General features: G+C 39.6%; 1 protein-coding gene across 1 annotated transcript in view; it reads left to right on the top strand.

Annotated features, from left to right (window-relative positions):
* Positions 1-17,932, top strand: part of LOC128646032 (SLAIN motif-containing protein-like) — a 131,697-nt gene that overhangs the window by 104,760 nt on the left and 9,005 nt on the right. The window contains exon 8 of the mRNA XM_053699438.1: positions 16,995-17,304. Within this exon, the coding sequence (XP_053555413.1) occupies positions 16,995-17,304 (310 nt within the window). The remainder of the gene's footprint in view (positions 1-16,994; positions 17,305-17,932) is intronic.

Here is a 17,932-nt window from a genome sequence, read left to right as displayed (position 1 = left end):
CATTATCCGATTGGCTTATGAGACTGCCGGACGGCAGCCTCCTGAAAGAATCACAGCTCACTCCACTAGGGCTGTGGCTTCCACATGGGCCTTCAAGAACGAGGCTTCTGTTGATCAGATATGTAAGGCAGCGACTTGGTCTTCACTGCACACTTTTTCTAAATTTTACAAATTTGATACTTTTGCTTCTTCTGAGGCTATTTTTGGGAGAAAGGTTTTGCAAGCCGTGGTGCCTTCCATTTAGGTGACCTGATTTGCTCCCTCCCTTCATCCGTGTCCTAAAGCTTTGGTATTGGTTCCCACAAGTAAGGATGACGCCGTGGACCGGACACACCTATGTTGGAGAAAACAGAATTTATGTTTACCTGATAAATTACTTTCTCCAACGGTGTGTCCGGTCCACGGCCCGCCCTGGTTTTTTTAATCAGGTCTGATAATTTATTTTCTTTAACTACAGTCACCACGGTAACATATGGTTTCTCCTATGCAAATATTCCTCCTTAACGTCGGTCGAATGACTGGGGTAGGCGGAGCCTAGGAGGGATCATGTGACCAGCTTTGCTGGGCTCTTTGCCATTTCCTGTTGGGGAAGAGAATATCCCACAAGTAAGGATGACGCCGTGGACCGGACACACCGTTGGAGAAAGTAATTTATCAGGTAAACATAAATTCTGTTTTTGAATAAAATCAGTTTACTGGCTTCCCCACTGCTGTATTATGAGTGGGAGGGGCCTATTTTGGCGCTTTTACTACGCATTAAAAATTCAGTCACAGTCTTCCTTATTCTCCCTGCATGAGCCAGGACGTCTCTACAGAGCTCAGGGGTCTCCAAAACTAGTTTGAGGGAGGTAATCACTCACAGCAGACCTGTGAGACTGTGCTTTGACTGTGATAAAAACGTATTTATTTGATTTGTCAATCGTTTTTTGGTATTAAGGGGTTAATAATCCATTTGCTGATGGGTGCTATCCTTTGCTAAATTAATGAATTTCATATGAAAAATTGATTGCTATAACTAAACCGGCGGGCCCGGTTTGAAAGAAATTATCGCTGACATTACGGGAGGTAAGGGCCATGCCCTGCCTCAAGACAGAGCCAAACCAAGGGCTAGACAGTCTAATTTTCGTGCCTTTCGTAACTTCAAGGCAGGAGCAGCATCAACTTCCTCTGCTCCAAAACAGGAAGGAACTGTTGCTCGCTACAGACAGGGCTGGAAACCTAACCAGACCTGGAACAAGGGCAAGCAGGCCAGAAAACCTGCTGCTGCCCCTAAGACAGCATGAAGTGAGGGCCCCCGATCCGGAAACGGATCTAGTGGGGGGCAGACTTTCTCTCTTCGCCCAGGCTTGGGCAAGAGATGTCCAGGATCCCTGGGCGTTGGAGATCATATCTCAGGGATATCTTCTGGACTTCAAAGCTTCTCCTCCACAAGGGAGATTTCATCTTTCAAGGTTGTCAACAAACCAGATAAAGAAAGAGGCGTTTCTACGCTGTGTACAAGATCTTTTACTAATGGGAGTGATCCATCCGGTTCCGCTGTCGGAACACGGACAAGGGTTTTACTCAAATCTGTTTGTGGTTCCCAAGAAAGAAGGAACCTTCAGACCAATATTGGATTTAAAGATCCTAAACAAATTCCTAAGAGTTCCATCGTTCAAAATGGAAACTATTCGGACAATCTTACCCATGATCCAAAGGGGTCAGTACATGACCACAGTGGATTTAAAGGATGCCTACCTTCACATACCGATTCACAAGGATCATTACTGGTATCTAAGGTTTGCCTTCCTAGACAGGCATTACCAGTTTGTAGCTCTTCCCTTCGGGTTAGCTACGGCTCCAAGAATCTTTACAAAGGTTCTGGGTTCTCTTCTGGCGGTACTAAGACCGCGAGGAATATCGGTAGCTCCGTACCTAGACGACATTCTGATTCAAGCGTCAAGTTTCCAAACTGCCAAGTCTCATACAGAGTTAGTACTGGCATTTCTAAGGTCACATGGGTGGAAAGTGAACGAAGAAAAGAGTTCTCTATTGCCACTCACAAGAGTTCCCTTCTTAGGGACTCTCATAGATTCTGTAGAAATGAAGATTTACCTGACAGAGGACAGGTTAACAAAACTTCTAAATGCTTGCCGGATCCTTCATTCCATTCCACACCCGTCAGTGGCTCAATGCATGGAGGTAATCGGCTTAATGGTAGCGGCAATGGACATAGTACCTTTTGCACGCCTGCATCTCAGACCGCTGCAATTGTGCATGCTAAGTCAGTGGAATGGGGATTACTCAGATTTGTCCCCCATGCTGAATCTGGATCAAGAGACCAGAGATTCTCTTCTGTGGTGGCTTTCTCGGCCACATCTGTCCAGAGGGATGCCCTTCAGCAGGCCAGACTGGACAATTGTAACAACAGACGCCAGCCTACTAGGTTGGGGCGCTGTCTGGAATTCCCTGAAGGCTCAGGGATCATGGACTCAGGAGGAGAGTCTCCTTCCAATAAACATTCTGGAATTGAGAGCAGTTCTCAATGCCCTTCTGACTTGGCCTCAGTTAGCAACTCTGAGGTTCATCAGGTTTCAGTCGGACAACATCACGACTGTGGCTTACATCAACCATCAGGGAGGGACAAGGAGTTCCCTAGCGATGATGGAAGTTTCAAAGATAATTCGCTGGGCAGAGTCTCACTCTTGCCACCTGTCAGCGATCCACATCCCAGGCCTGGAGAACTGGGAGGCGGATTTCCTAAGTCGCCAGACTTTTCATCCGGGGGAGAGGGAACTTCATCCGGAGGTCTTTGCCCAAATACTTCGACGTTGGGGCAAACCAGATATGGATCTCATGGCGTCTCGCCAGAACGCCAAGCTTCATTGTTACGGGTCCAGATCCAGGGACCCGGGAGCGGTCCTGATAGATGCTCTGACAGCACCTTGGACCTTCAAGATGGCTTATGTGTTTCCACCCTTCCCGATGCTTCCTCGATTGATTGCCAGGATCAAACAGGAGAAAGCATCGGTGATTCTAATAGCGCCTGCGTGGCCACGCAGGACCTGGTATGCAGATCTAGTGGACATGTCATCCTGTCCACCTTGGTCGCTGCCTCTGAGACAGGACCTTCTAATTCAGGGTCCTTTCAAACATCAAAACCTAATTTCTCTGAAGCTGACTGCATGGAGATTGAACGCTTGATTTTATCAAAGCGTGGATTTTCGGAGTCAGTAATTGATACCTTAATACAGGCTAGGAAACCTGTTACCAGGAAAATTTACCATAAGATATGGCGTAAATATTTACACTGGTGCGAATCCAAGAGTTACTCATGGAGTAAGGTTAGGATTCCTAGGATATTGTCTTTTCTACAAGAAGGTTTAGAAAAGGGTTTATCTGCAAGTTCTTTAAAGGGACAGATCTCAGCTCTGTCCATCCTTTTACACAAACGTCTGTCAGAAGTTCCAGACGTTCAGGCTTTTTGTCAGGCTTTGGCCAGGATTAAGCCTGTGTTTAAGACTGTTGCTCCACCGTGGAGCTTAAACTTAGTTCTTAACGTTTTACAGGGTGTTCCGTTTGAACTTCTTCATTCCATTGATATCAAGCTGTTATATTGGAAAGTTCTGTTTTTAATGGCTATTTCCTCGGCTCGTAGAGTCTCTGAGTTATCGGCCTTACATTGTGATTCTCCTTATCTGATTTTTCATTCAGACAAGGTAGTTCTGCGTACTAAACCTGGGTTCTTACCTAAGGTAGTCACTAACAAGAATATCAATCAAGAGATTGTTGTTCCATCATTGTGCCCTAACCCTTCTTCAAAGAAGGAACGACTTCTGCACAATCTAGACGTAGTCCGTGCCCTGAAATTTTATTTACAGGCAACTAAAGATTTTCGCCAAACTTCTTCCCTGTTTGTCGTTTATTCTGGACAGAGGAGAGGTCAAAAAGCATCTGCTACCTCTCTCTCTTTTTGGCTTCGTAGCAGCCTCCTGAAAGAATTACAGCTCATTCTACGAGAGCTGTGGCTTCCACGTGGGCCTTTAAGAATGAGGCCTCTGTTGAACAGATTTGCAAGGCTGCAACTTGGTCTTCTCTTCATACTTTTTCCAAATTTTACAAATTTGACACTTTTGCTTCTTCTGAGGCTGTTTTTGGGAGAAAGGTTCTTCAGGCAGTGGTTCCTTCCGTGTAAAGATCCTGCCTGTCCCTCCCGTCATCCGTGTACTTTAGCTTTGGTATTGGTATCCCATAAGTAATGGATGACCCGTGGACTGACTACACTTAACAGGAGAAAACATAATTTATGCTTACCTGATAAATTCCTTTCTCCTGTAGTGTAGTCAGTCCACGGCCCGCCCTGTTTTTTATGGCAGGTCTAAATTTTAAATTATACTCCAGTCACCACTGCACCCTATAGTTTCTCCTTTCTCGTTTGGTTTTCGGTCGAATGACTGGGTGTGACGTAGAGGGGAGGAGCTATATAGCAGCTCTGCTTGGGTGATCCTCTTGCACTTCCTGTTAGGGAGGAGTTAATATCCCATAAGTAATGGATGACCCGTGGACTGACTACACTACAGGAGAAAGGAATTTATCAGGTAAGCATAAATTATGTTTTTATATTATATACAACAGTTATATGTCTATCACTATATAAACAGTGGGTCGCTATGCGGACAGCATTGTGATCCACTATTTATAATGCAGAGGAAATGTTAACCTATACGTATGCTAAACTGTGAGCACGCTTGGAACAGGGCTGCTAGAGAACAAAATGGCACAGACTCTGTTGGAGAGCAACCAGATGGGGCATGTGTGTCACCTTCTTAAAAGCATTAGTGCGTATCATCGGGCCAGAGTAAGTTAATTAGGAGTTACAAAACACAATTTTTTGAAATGTATATAGTTCTAGCAAACGCCACTGCTTTGTAGCAACGCCAAGATATGTAGGTAGTATGCGGCCCACGTGAGTTGCACTTGTATGGAAAATGGCACGCGACTCAAATGAGTGACACCCCTTGTATAGAGATTAGAAAAATTCCTGTGTGCACAACTTGCTCACTTGTGCGCCCAAGGGTAACTTCATGCCTGTAAGTGCTGTCTGCCAATTTCTAGCTTAAATCCCTATAACTCTTTGTCTGTCCAAACACTGCTGCTATATAGTGCTATTACAAATGTATAACCCTGTTAAAAGTATTAATGATACCAAAAGAACATAGTAACATTTGATAATAGAAATAAACTTGAAAGGCATTGTTGTTGGATTTTTTAAAACTTTTTTTTTTTAACCTTTTTTCTGATATTAGGACGTTCCATGCCGTCCGAACAGCGCTGGGCTTTAGCGTCTTTAGGATGGCATAGAATGTCCTAGCTGTACTGAAGCCAACAGCGCTTCCTGAATGGGATTGGGTCATGGTGGGCTCGCCCCCCTGACCCAATCCCATCATTGAAATCTTGCGATCGCATGCACCATCTTGTGATTTCAATTTGTTTACATCGGAACTTTGTTCCAATGTGGACAAATTAAACCCAGCATGAAGGGGTTAAATACATTTTACACTCACAAGCAAGCAGATAAGGACAACTCCTACAGCTCAGTTTGTCATAACATTACAAAATAAAAGAAAACCTCTCATTCCTCCAACTGCAAAAACAATAAAAATCGCCACCTACACATAGAGGAGGCTACTGCTGGATTCCCGAAGTTAAAGGGACAGTGTAGTCAAAATTAAACTTTCATGATTCAGATAGGGCATGCAATTTTAAACAACTTTCCATTTGCTTTGCTCCCTTGGTGGTATTTTTGAAAAGCTAAACCTAGGTAGGCTCAAACTGAAATCTAAACCGTTGAAAACCGCCTCTTAGCTCAGAGCATTTTTGAAAGTTTTTCACAGTTAGACAGTTCTACTTTCTGTGTCATATACATAATTGTGCTCACTCCCGTGGAGTTATTTTGGAGTCTGCACTGATTGGTTAAACTGTATGTCTGTCAAAATCACTGAGATAAGGGGGCAGTCTGCAGAGGCTTATATACAAGGCAATCACAGAGGTAAAACATATATTAATATAACTGTGTTGGTTATGCAAAACTGGGGAATGGGTAATAAAGGGATTATCTATCTTTTTAAACCATAAACATTCTGGTGTAGACTTTCCCTTTAAAGGACCAGTAAACACAGTTGATTTACATAATTAACAAATGCATGCTAAAAAGACAATGCAATACCACTTAGTCTAAACTTAAAATAATTAGTAGATTTAAATAACTTGTCCATTGAGCATTCGGCACAGTAAACAGGTTTCAAGGAGTACAATGATTTGATTGAACGTTGATGAATTACACAACTGGTTTTCAAACCTGTCCTCGGGCCTCCCTAACGGCAGATTTTCAGGATTATGTGGATAATAGCAGGTAAAATAACAATGTTTACTAATCAGCGGATTATTTCACCTGTGCTCTAGTTCAGTTATCCTCAAAATCTGGTCTGTTTGGGAGGCCTGAGGGCAGGTTTGAAAACCAGTGAATTACACTCTAGATAAATACTATATGAAAATAAAGTAGTGGAATACATTAAAAATACAGCCCCTTGAAGCCACAGCCACGCTAAAATGCAAAACAAGAGAGCTCTGCTGGATATAAGATTAATCTACTGAATATCTTATTTAAAAAATATCATCCTTTGCAAAAGTTGTAAATATCTATTGAACAGTGTTGCTAGATAACGGCAATACCGAAAATTGATGCACTATTTTACTTTGAAGATAAAAATCAGACTGACCGAGCTAGACGGCCACGGCCTCACATCATTCACCATCTAAAACCCCCCCCCTGGTTTGCAAGGAAGCCGGGTAAAGCTCCCAGTAAGTTATAAATAATACTGACTGGACTTCTATATACCTAAAGCGAGTGAAGCACCTTTTAAAGCTATCAGCGTATTTCAAAGTATCCCATAATGGAGATTACCGCTACTGCCTTGTTGCAATTGTTGGCAAACAAAATGGAGACGCATTTTGACTCCCTTGTGAGAACCTTGAAAGGTGAGTGTAGCGACATACTAGAAGAAGAAGCAGCCTGTATCCTAACACAAACTTCCCCTAGGTCACAGAAAGGAAAAGAGCAAGACAGACCCTCTGTTGCTGATTTTGAGGAGCAAGTTACACTAGACGCGCAGTGTGTCAATGTCGTAGCACCAGCCCTGGTGGAGACATATGCAGGAAACCTTCCAATGATAAGTGTTCACTTTAATTATATGGCGGACTCAGAGAAACTGACCCTTGGTTCCCTAGCGAGGCAGCCGATCGCTGGAGGACACCAGACTCAGACTGAATGTGAGTTTCAACCTGTAATTAACACACAACCAGACAAAGCTCCTGCTACATCTGTCTCTTGTCCAAACTTCCCGGGCTGTAGAGAGTATAATGGAGAAGCTGGCTTAACTTTGCACACTGAAAACACCAAGCAACCATTATAAAACGACTACACACCTGACTTGAAAATTGACTACAGCTGCCTGACACTTCAGCTTTTTCCAAGAGGCACCATACTGTTCGTATGCGTTGAACACTCCTATCTTGCGGCACAGTGTAGTACAAAAGACTGCCCTCTGTAAATGAAATGGAGAGCTCCCTCTTTATTTTGAACTGATGAACCATATGAATATTCATATTAATGAAGTTCAATGCATTTCCTCGGAGTAATCAGACTGATCACTCTAGCTTCTTTCACGCAGGAAATACTTAACATGTTTGTGTTGTGTTATATTCTATATCTAGCTTTGGTAGCAAGATGATAGTGCATGATATTTTTCTTTTTTCGGTTGTCTTCTGATGTTAGGTAATTGAAATGTTTATTTCACCTTTATATCCCCATCCCAAGTCAAAGGATTACACATTTAGGCCCTCTGATGGGACCCCTAAAAGATTTTCTTATCCTATAGTTTATTCTTAACTTGATACCTCAAATTGTATTTACATAGCACCCCACTATTTGTAACCTTTAACTACAACATAAAGGTTGTCACTTTATATAAGAGGAGCTCAAAATAAGTTTACTTCTGTTAATTAAGACATCAGTAGATTTGGGAGTTTAGCCATCCCCATCGCTAACCTAGCACACTTATACACATACCTTGAAGCATAGGTGGTTACTCTACAAAATGCAGCATTGGTGGCCCCAACTTAGTGCTAATATCAGCTTATATATACATATCATTGCTATAAAGCTACTTACACAAGCAGGTGCAGTTATCTAAGTGTTTGTTGTGGAGTACCTGTATGCTACCCATCTGCTCCAAAACTACCAGTCAAAAGGATATCTGCAAGTTTGTATTAGCATTATATTCATGTTTCTTTATATTTGGAATGATCAATGTTGGTATATACTTTTATACAATGGGAGACTTTTATGTTTTGTATTAGCATTCAGTCAACATGGGCCTGTACCATGGGTTGAGAACCGTACTGACTTCTGTTACTAGCTGTTAGTGTAACTAGCTATAGCAAGGGGACTCAAATTATTGCTTATTAAACATTTATATAGATATGAATGCTTGAATATTTCTTTCATGTAATTGGCAAGAGTCCATGAGCTAGTGATGTATGGGATATACATTCCTACCAGGAGGGGCAAAGTTTCCCAAACCTCAAAATGCCTATAAATACACCCCCCACACCACACCCACAATTCAGTTTTACAAACTTTGCCTCCTATAGAGGTGGTGAAGTAAGTGTGTGCTATATTTCTACGTTGATATGCACTTCTCAGCATGCTGAAGCCCGGTTCCTCTGAGTGCAGTGAATGACAGAGGGATGTGAAGGGAGTATCACTTATTGAATACGATGGTCATCCTAACGGGGATCTATTTCATAGGTTCTCTGTTATCAATCGTAGAGATTGATCTCCTACCTCCCTTTTCAGATCGACGATATACTCTTATATACCATTACCTCTACTGATTCTCGTTTCAGTACTGGTTTGGCTATCTACATTATGTAGATGAGTGTCTTTTGGTAAGTATGTTTTCCTTTTATTTCAGACACTCTCAGCTATGGTTTGGCAATTTATATGTAAAATTCTAAATATAATGTTTGTAATTATATTTGCCATGATTCAGGTTAATCAGTATATTTCCTTCTTACAGACTGTCAGTTTCATTTTTTGGGAAATGCATATATATATATATATATATATATATATATTTAAAAAAAAATTTCTTACCTGAAAATTTTTCAAATTGACTTTCTTTTCTAAATTGCGGGCTGTTAGGCTCGCAGGAGCGCAAAATGCTATAATTTATTGCGTCATTCTTGGCGCGAGACTTTTTTGGCGCAAGAATTACGTTTGTTGATGCAATTTTGTAATTTCCGGCGTCTTAGTTGTCGCCGAGAATTTTCACGTAGTTGCGTCATCTATGTCGCTCGTGTTTGTTGCAGACGTTTTTGGCGCCAAAAAATATTTGATCAGTTGTGCGTCATACTTGACGCCAGATTTTTGACATTATTTAAGTCCTTATTTCATTTTGCTTCTGGTTTCCAGAGGCTTATTTTGTTTGCATTTTTTCCCATTCCTGAAACTGTCATATAAGGAAATTGATAATTTTGCTTTATATGTTATTTTTTCTATTACATATTGCAAGATGTCTCAAGCTGACCCTGTATCAGAATCTACTACTGGAAACCTGCTGCCTGATGTTGGTTCTACCAAAGCTAAGTGCATTTGTTGTAAACTTGTGGTAACTGTTCCTCCGGCTGTAGTTTGTGCTAGTTGTCATGATAAACTTTCAAAAGCAGACAATATTTCCATTAGTAGTAATCAATTACCTGTTGTTGTTCCTTCAACATCTAATGTTCAGGATATTCCTGTTAATGTGAGAGAATTTGTTTCTAATTCCATTCAGAAGGCTTTGTCTGTCATACCACCTTCTAATAAACGTAAAAGGTCTTTTAAAACTTCTCATAAATTTGATGAATTTTTAAATGACCAACAGCATTCTGATTTATCTATCTCTGATGAGGATCTATCTGGTTCAGAAGATTCTACCTCAGATATTGACACTGACAAATCCTCATATTTATTTAAAATGGAGTATATTCGTTCCTTATTAAAAGAGGTGTTGATTGCATTTGATATGGAGGAGACTAGTCCTCTTGATATTAAAACCAGTAAACGTTTAAATTTGGTTTTTAAACCTCATGTAGTTATTCCAGAGGTTTTTCCAGTTCCTGATGCTATTTCAGATGTAATTTCTAGGGAATGGAATAGACTGGGTACTTCTTTTACTCCTCCTTCAAGGTTTAAGAAACTGTATCCTTTGCCGACTGATAGATTGGAGTTTTGGGAAAAGATCCCCAAAGTTGATGGGGCCATCCCTACTCTTGCTAAACGTGCTACTATTCCTGCGGCAGATAGTACTTCTTTTAAAGATCCTTTAGATAGGAAACTTGAATCTTTTCTAAGGAAGGCTTATTTATGTTCAGGTTATCTTCTTAGACCTGCTATTTCTTTGGCTGATGATGTTGCTGCTGCTGCTTCAACCTTTTGGTTGGAAACTTGAGCACAACAAGTACCAGATCATAATGTGTATAGCATTGTTAAGTTAATTCAACATGCTAATAATTTAATTTGTGATGCCATTTTTGATATCATTAGAATTTATGTAAGATATATGTCTTTAGCTATATTAGCTAGAAGAGCTTTTTGGCTTAAATCTTGAAATGCTGATATGACTTCTAAATCAACATTGCTATCTCTCTCTTTCCAAGGTAATAAATTATTTGGTTCTCAGTTGGATTCTATTATTTCAACTGTCACTGGGGGGAAGGGAGCTTTTTTTGCCTCAGGATAAAAAATCTAATGGTAAATTTAGGGCTGCTAACCGTTTTCGTTCCTTTCGTCAAAATAAGGAACAGAAACCTGACCCTTCCCCTAAGGGAACGGTTTCCAATTGGAAGCCTTTTCCAGTCTGGAATAAATCCAAGTCATTTAAAAAATCAAAATCAGCCCCCAAGTCCGCATGAAGGTGCGGCCCTCATTCCAGCACAGCTGGTAGGGGGCAGACTAAGATTTTACAAGGATGTTTGGATCAATTCAATCCAAAATCATTGGATTCAGAACATTATTTCTCAAGGGTACAGAATAGGTTTCAAAGTAAGACCGCCTGTGAGAATTTTTTTTCTCACGCATTCCAGTGAACCCAGTAAAGGCTCAGGCTTTCCTGAAGTGTGTTTCAGACCTAGAGGTATCTGGGGTAATTGTGCCAGTTCCTTTTCAGGTACGGGGTCTGGGGTTTTATTCAAATCTTTTCATTGTTCCAAAGAAGGAGAATTCTTTCAGACCAGTTCTGGATCTAAAAATTTTGAATCGTTATCTAAGAATACCAACATTCAAGATGGTGACTATAAGGACTATTCTGCCTTTTGTTCAGCAAGGGCATTATATGTCCACAATAGACTTACAGGATGCATATCTTCATATTCCGATTCATCCAGATCTCTATCAGTTCCTGAGATTCTCTTTTCTAGACAAGCATTACCAATTTGTTGTTCTTCCTTTTGGCCTAGCAACAGCTCCAAGGATCTTTTCAAAGGTTCTCGGTGCCCTTCTCTCTGTAATCAGAGAGCAGGGTATTGCGGTATTTCCTTATTTGGACGATATCTTGGTACTTGCTCAGTCTTTACATTCTGCAGAATCTCACACGAATCAACTAATGTTGTTTCTTCAAAGACATGGTTGGAGGATCAATTTACCAAAAAGTTCCTTGATTCCTCAGACAAGGGTAACCTTTTTAGGATTCCAAATAGATTCAGTATCCATGACTTTGTCTCTAACAGACAAAAGACGTCTGAAATTGATTTCAGCTTGTCGGAACCTTCAGTTTCAATCATTCCCTTCAGTAGCTATGTGCATGGAGGTTTTAGGTCTCACAACTGCAGCATCGGACGCGATCCCCTTTACTCGTTTTCACATGAGACCTCTTCAGCTTTGTATACTGAGCCAATGGTGCAGGGATTATACAAAGATATCACAATTAATATCCTTAAATCCCAATGTTCGACTATCTCTGACTTGGTGGTTAGATCACCATCGTTTAGTTCAAGGGGCTTCTTTTGTTCATCCAGCTTGGACTGTGATCACAACAGATGCGAGTCTTTCAGGTTGGGGAGCTGTCTGGGGATCTCTGACAGTGCAGGGGGTTTGGAAATCTCAAGAGGCGAGATTACCAATCAATATTTTGGAACTCCGTGCGATTCTCAGAGCTCTTCAGTTTTGGCCTCTTCTGAAGAAAGAACCGTTTATTTGTTTTCAAACAGACAATGTCACAACCGTGTCAATCATCAAGGTGGGACTCACAGTCCTCAAGCTATGAAAGAAGTATCTCGGATACTTGCATGGGCGGAATCCAGCTCCTGTCTAATTTCTGCGGTCCATATCCCAGGTATAGACAATTGGGAAGTGGATTATCTCAGTCGCCAGACTTTACATCCCGGAGAGTGGTCTCTTCACCCAGATGTGTTTTTTCAGATTGTTCAGATGTGGGGGCTTCCAGAAATAGATCTGATGGCTTCTCATCTAAACAGGAAACTTCCCAGGTATCTGTCCAGGTCCAGGGATCCTCAGGCGGAAGCAGTGGATGCGTTGACACTTCCTTGGAGTTTTCAACCTGCTTATATCTTTCTGCCTCTAGTTCTTCTTCCAAGGGTGATTTCCAAAATCATAATGGAGCGTTCATTTGTACTGCTGGTGGCTCCAGCATGGCCTCACAGGTTTTGGTATGCAGATCTTGTTCGGATGTCCAGTTGCCAACCTTGCCCACTTCCGTTAAGGCCAGACCTTCTATCTCAAGGCCCATTTTTCCATCAGGATCTCAAATCATTAAATTTGAAGGTATGGAGATTGAACACTTAGTCATAGAGGTTTCTCTGGCTCAGTGATTAATACTATGTTGCAGGCTCGTAAATCTGTATCTAGAAAGATTTATTACAGAGTTTGGAAGACTTATATTTCATGGTGTTCTTCTCATAAATTCTCTTGGCATTCTTTTAGAATTCCTAGAATTTTACAGTTTCTTCGGGATGGTTTAGATAAGGGTTTGTCTGAAAGTTCCTTGAAAGGACAAATCTCTGCTCTTCCTGATATTCATTGTTTTGTACAGGCTTTGGTTCGTATCAAGCCTGTCATTAAGTCAATCTCTCAACCTTGGTGTCTTAATTTGGTTTTGAGGGCTTTACAGGCTCCTCCGTTTGAGCCTATGCATTCTCTGGACATTAAATTACTTTCTTGGAAAGTATTGTTCCTTTTGGCCATCTCTTCTGCTAAACGAGTTTCTGAATTATCTGCTCTTTGTGAGTCTCCTTTTCTGATTTTTCATCAGGATAAGGCGGTTTTGCAGACTTAATTTAAATTTTTACCTAAAGTTGTGAATTCCAACAACATTAGTAGAGAAATTGTTGTCCCTTCTTTGTGTCCTAATCCAAAGAATTCTCTGGAGAGATCTTTACATTCTTTGGATGTGGTTAGAGCTTTGAAATATTATGTTGAAGCTACTAAAGATTTCAGAAAGACTTCTAGTCTATTTGTTATCTTTTCTGGTTCTAGGAAAGGTCAGAAGGCTTCTGCCATTTCTTTAGCATCTTGGTTAAAGCTTTTAATTCATCATGCTTATTTGGAGTCGCGTAAATCCCTGCCTCAGAGGATTACGGCTCATTCTACTAGGTCAGTTTCTACTTCCTGGGCTTTTAAGAATAAAGCTTCTGTTGATCAGATTTTCAAAGCAGCAACTTGGTCTTCTTTGCATACTTTTACTAAATTCTACCATTTTGATGTTTTCTCTTCTTCAGAAGCAGTTTTTGGTAGAAAAGTACTTCAGACAGCTGTTTCAGTTTGATTCTTCTGCTTATAATTTCAGTTTTTTCCATTATAAAGATTAAAACTTTTGGTTTGGGTTGTGGATTTATTTTTCAGCGGAATTGGCTGTCTTTATTTTTATTCCTCCCTCTCTAGTGACTCTTTCGTGGAGTTCCACATCTTGGGTATTTGCTATCCCATACGTCACTAGCTCATGGACTCTTGCCAATTACATGAAAGAAAACATAATTTATGTAAGAATTTACCTAATAAATTCATTTCTTTCATATTGGCAAGAGTCCATGAGGCCCACCCTTTTTTATGGTGGTTATGATTTTTTTGTATAAAGCACAATTATTCCAATTCCTTATTTTGATGCTTTCACTCCTTTCTTATCACCCCACTTCTTGGCTATTCGTTAAACTGAATTGTGGGTGTGGTGGGGGTGTATTTATAGGCATTTTGAGGTTTGGGAAACTTTGCCCCTCCTGGTAGGAATGTATATCCCATACGTCACTAGCTCATGGACTCTTGCCAATATGAAAGAAATGAATTTATCAGGTAAGTTCTTACATAAATTATGTTTTTTAACTCGTTCATTAGCAATTAATACCTCCCCAACCCACCTTTACAGCCTTAAGACTGTTCAGTTTTACATCACAATCCCTGTATGATCATGTGATGCTTAAATTGCAACAACACTGCACACTAACATTGCCCTCCATTTTATCTACACAATATATATCCCCCATTATGACCACGAACCACACATAGTGTTCTCATTTCCCCCTAACTATACTCCCATGCTCTAAATGGTCACCTACTGCTTACCTTAAAGGAAGATGAAACCCACATTTTTTCTTTCACGATTTAGAAAGAGCATACAATTATAAACAACTTTCTAATTTACTTCTATTATCTATTTTGCTTCATTCTCTTGATATTCTTTGCTGAAAAGCATATCTAGATATGCCTAGTAGCTGCTGATTGGTAGCTGCACAAAGATGCCTCCTGTGATTGGTTCACTGTGTGCATTGCTATTTCTTCATTAAAGTATATCTAAAGAATAAAGCAAATTAGGTAATAGAAGTAAATTGGAATGTTGTTTAAAATTATATTATCTACCTTAATCATGAAAGAAAATGTTTGGGTATAGTGTCCCTTTAAGTAAAGTCGGTGCACCCTATTATGCAACTTTACATTCCATAACCTCATGTCTTTCTCCTACTTCAATTTTAAGAGACATTGTAGACCTCCCCCCTACTTTGGAAGTACAAATTCATGTGATCTATGCAGGGACATAAGTTTTTATCCCAGTCTATAATTATCAATATGCAGATAGCTATGCGTATTTTTGCGATTCTGTGTTTGGCCTAGTAACTCTACATTTACTTAAGCGGTGTTTATCCTCTGAAAAACTTGGCTAAACTAATATACGTTCATATCTCATTGTTACTGTTACAATTATATTTTCATACCTTTATAAGGGTCGCTGATATGACTATGATACCTCACCAATACTACCTGTATCAAAGGGTCCATAAGTGACCAGCTAAATAGTAATTCATGAAAACTACTAAAAAAAAAAAAAAGAGGCACAGACCACTTATATCCAGCACCTGGGTAGCACTTGCTGATTGGTACAGTTTGCAAACCAATAAGCAAGCAAAACCCAGGTTCTGAACCAAAAATGGGCAGGCTCTTAATGTTTAAATTCCTGCTTTTTAAATAAAGATGGCAAAAGAATAAAGAAAAATTTATAAAATAGGGGTAAATTACAAAGTTGCTTAAAATTTCATTATCTATCTGAATTATTAAAGAAAAAAATGTGGGTTTAGTGTACATTTAAAAGCTTATAGGGACAGTCAAGTCAAAATTAAACTTTCATGGATCAGATAGGGCTTGTTATTTTAAACAACTTTCTATTTTACTTTTATCAAATTTGCTTTGTTCTTTGTTGAACGCTAAACCCTAGGTAGGCTCATGCTAATTTCTAAGTCCTTGAAGTCCGCCTCTTATCAAAGTGCATTTTGACAGTCTTTCATAGTGCTAGTTCATGTGGGTCATAAAGGTAATGTGCACTGATTGACTAAAGTGCAATGCCTATGAAAAGAACCGAGATAAGGGGACAGTTAGAGGCTCACAAGGTAATCACAAAAGTAAATGTATTAATATAAGTGTTGGTTATGCAAAATTGGGGAATAGATAATGTCTTTTTTCCAGCAGATTCACACTATAACATTATTTTATGTACTGTATATATCATGACACATGAGAACTGTACAATAAAGCAATATTTAAAGGGACAGTCAAGTCCAAAATAAACATTAATGATTCAAATAGGGCATGTAATTTTAAACAACTTTCCAATTTACTTTTATAACCAATTTTGCTTTGTTTTCTTGGTATTCTTAGTTGAGAGCTAAACCTAGAATAGGCTCATATGCTAATTTCTTAGACCTTGAAGGCCGCCTCTAATCTGAATGCAATTCTGACAGTTTTTCACCACTAGAGGGCATTAGTGTATCATATAGATCAGTGTTTTTCAACCAGTGTGCCGTGAGAGATCCTCAGGTGTGCCGCGGCAGACTGACAACAGTGCGGGGGTGTCCCTCTTTCAATTTTTTAAATATTGGTAGGTATGTGACAGGCTCATCAGGCATCATTTACAACCATGACATTGACATTCATTAACCAAGAATCATTATGATTGTTTGTGAATAAATGTCAATATGTCATGTATAGTTTGTAGGAGGCATGGCATGACAGCACAATACAGTGTGTGTGTATGTGTGTGTGTGTATATATATATATATATATATATATATATATATATATATATATATATATATATATATATATCCTGTATTAGGCTACAATGTGTGATTTTGTAAAATGTTGGGATGGTGGTGTGCCACAGGATTTTTTAATGTAAAAAAGTGTGCCACGGCAAAAAAAGGGTGCAAATCACTGATATAGATAGCATTGAGCTCACAGATCTTTCTATTCAAAGATGTAAATGATCTATTTGCATTTAAATTTTGAGAGACTATTTCTATGTAAACTAATTGCAAGCGCCTCTCATGTTTTCTCCTACAGTAGCTGATACAGCTTAGGATAGAATTTGCAACCTGTAATCAACCAAATACAATAAACTAATGTGTTTTTGTAGGTACTCCGCCCAGTAAACTGAGGTATGGCTCCAGCTCAGGACAATCTTCACTCTCGGCTCGTCAGCCAGTTAAAGCAGGTGGAGGTGCGAATTCAATGCTGGTATCAAAACCACAGATCAAATCTTCTGGGTACAACAGTGCAAACGGTACACGAAAGCTTCAGTCTTCTGTTGGGATGAATCCAACAACATCTGGAGCAGTTTCCCGAGCTGGTAATTTCTCAGCTTCCATTAAACACCCACCTGCGAAATCTCAGATATCTGGAGTGCACTCGACTCCTAAAAGTAAAATGATTCAGCCATCTAGGAGGCAAGTATAACAAAAAAGTATTAAAATGATATATACTGTATATACTGTGTAGACTTTTTATATCCACTTTCTATGTGTGTGTATGTGTGTATATATATGTGTGTGTGTATGTGTGTATATATATATATATATATATATATATATATATATATATATATATATATATATATATATATATATATATATATATATACAGGGCCTATGAATACCCAAAAACTCCCCTCGCCCACCGGGCGAGTAAATGACAAAACTTACCAGCCCGCCAGAAACTTTAGTCGCCCGTGCGTATCTGCATTTAGTGTGTATATATCTTATGTAAAAAGGCAATATAAATAGTGTTATTGTAATCCCACAAAGCATTGCAGACAGAGGTCCCAATTTGAATGCCCTGCAAGCTGCTTAATATTTGGGACTTAATAAAAGGCTTTAACTTTAGAAAATATTTTTCTATCACTAGGTATAAAAAAAACAGGGATATTATCTTTGTAATACTGTACATACGTCTTGATTTTTTTCCCCCTAAGGAAAAAAAAGATATAATTGAGCTTTTTTTTAATTCAGCATATGTGGGGAGTTATGATTGACTAAGTATATTTAATGTTGCCACCCTTCACCCTATAGCGCTGTG

The sequence above is a fragment of the Bombina bombina genome, chromosome 1, assembly GCF_027579735.1.
Source record: "Bombina bombina isolate aBomBom1 chromosome 1, aBomBom1.pri, whole genome shotgun sequence".
Taxonomy (NCBI): domain Eukaryota; kingdom Metazoa; phylum Chordata; class Amphibia; order Anura; family Bombinatoridae; genus Bombina; species Bombina bombina.
This window is presented reverse-complemented; position numbering and strand designations above follow the sequence as displayed.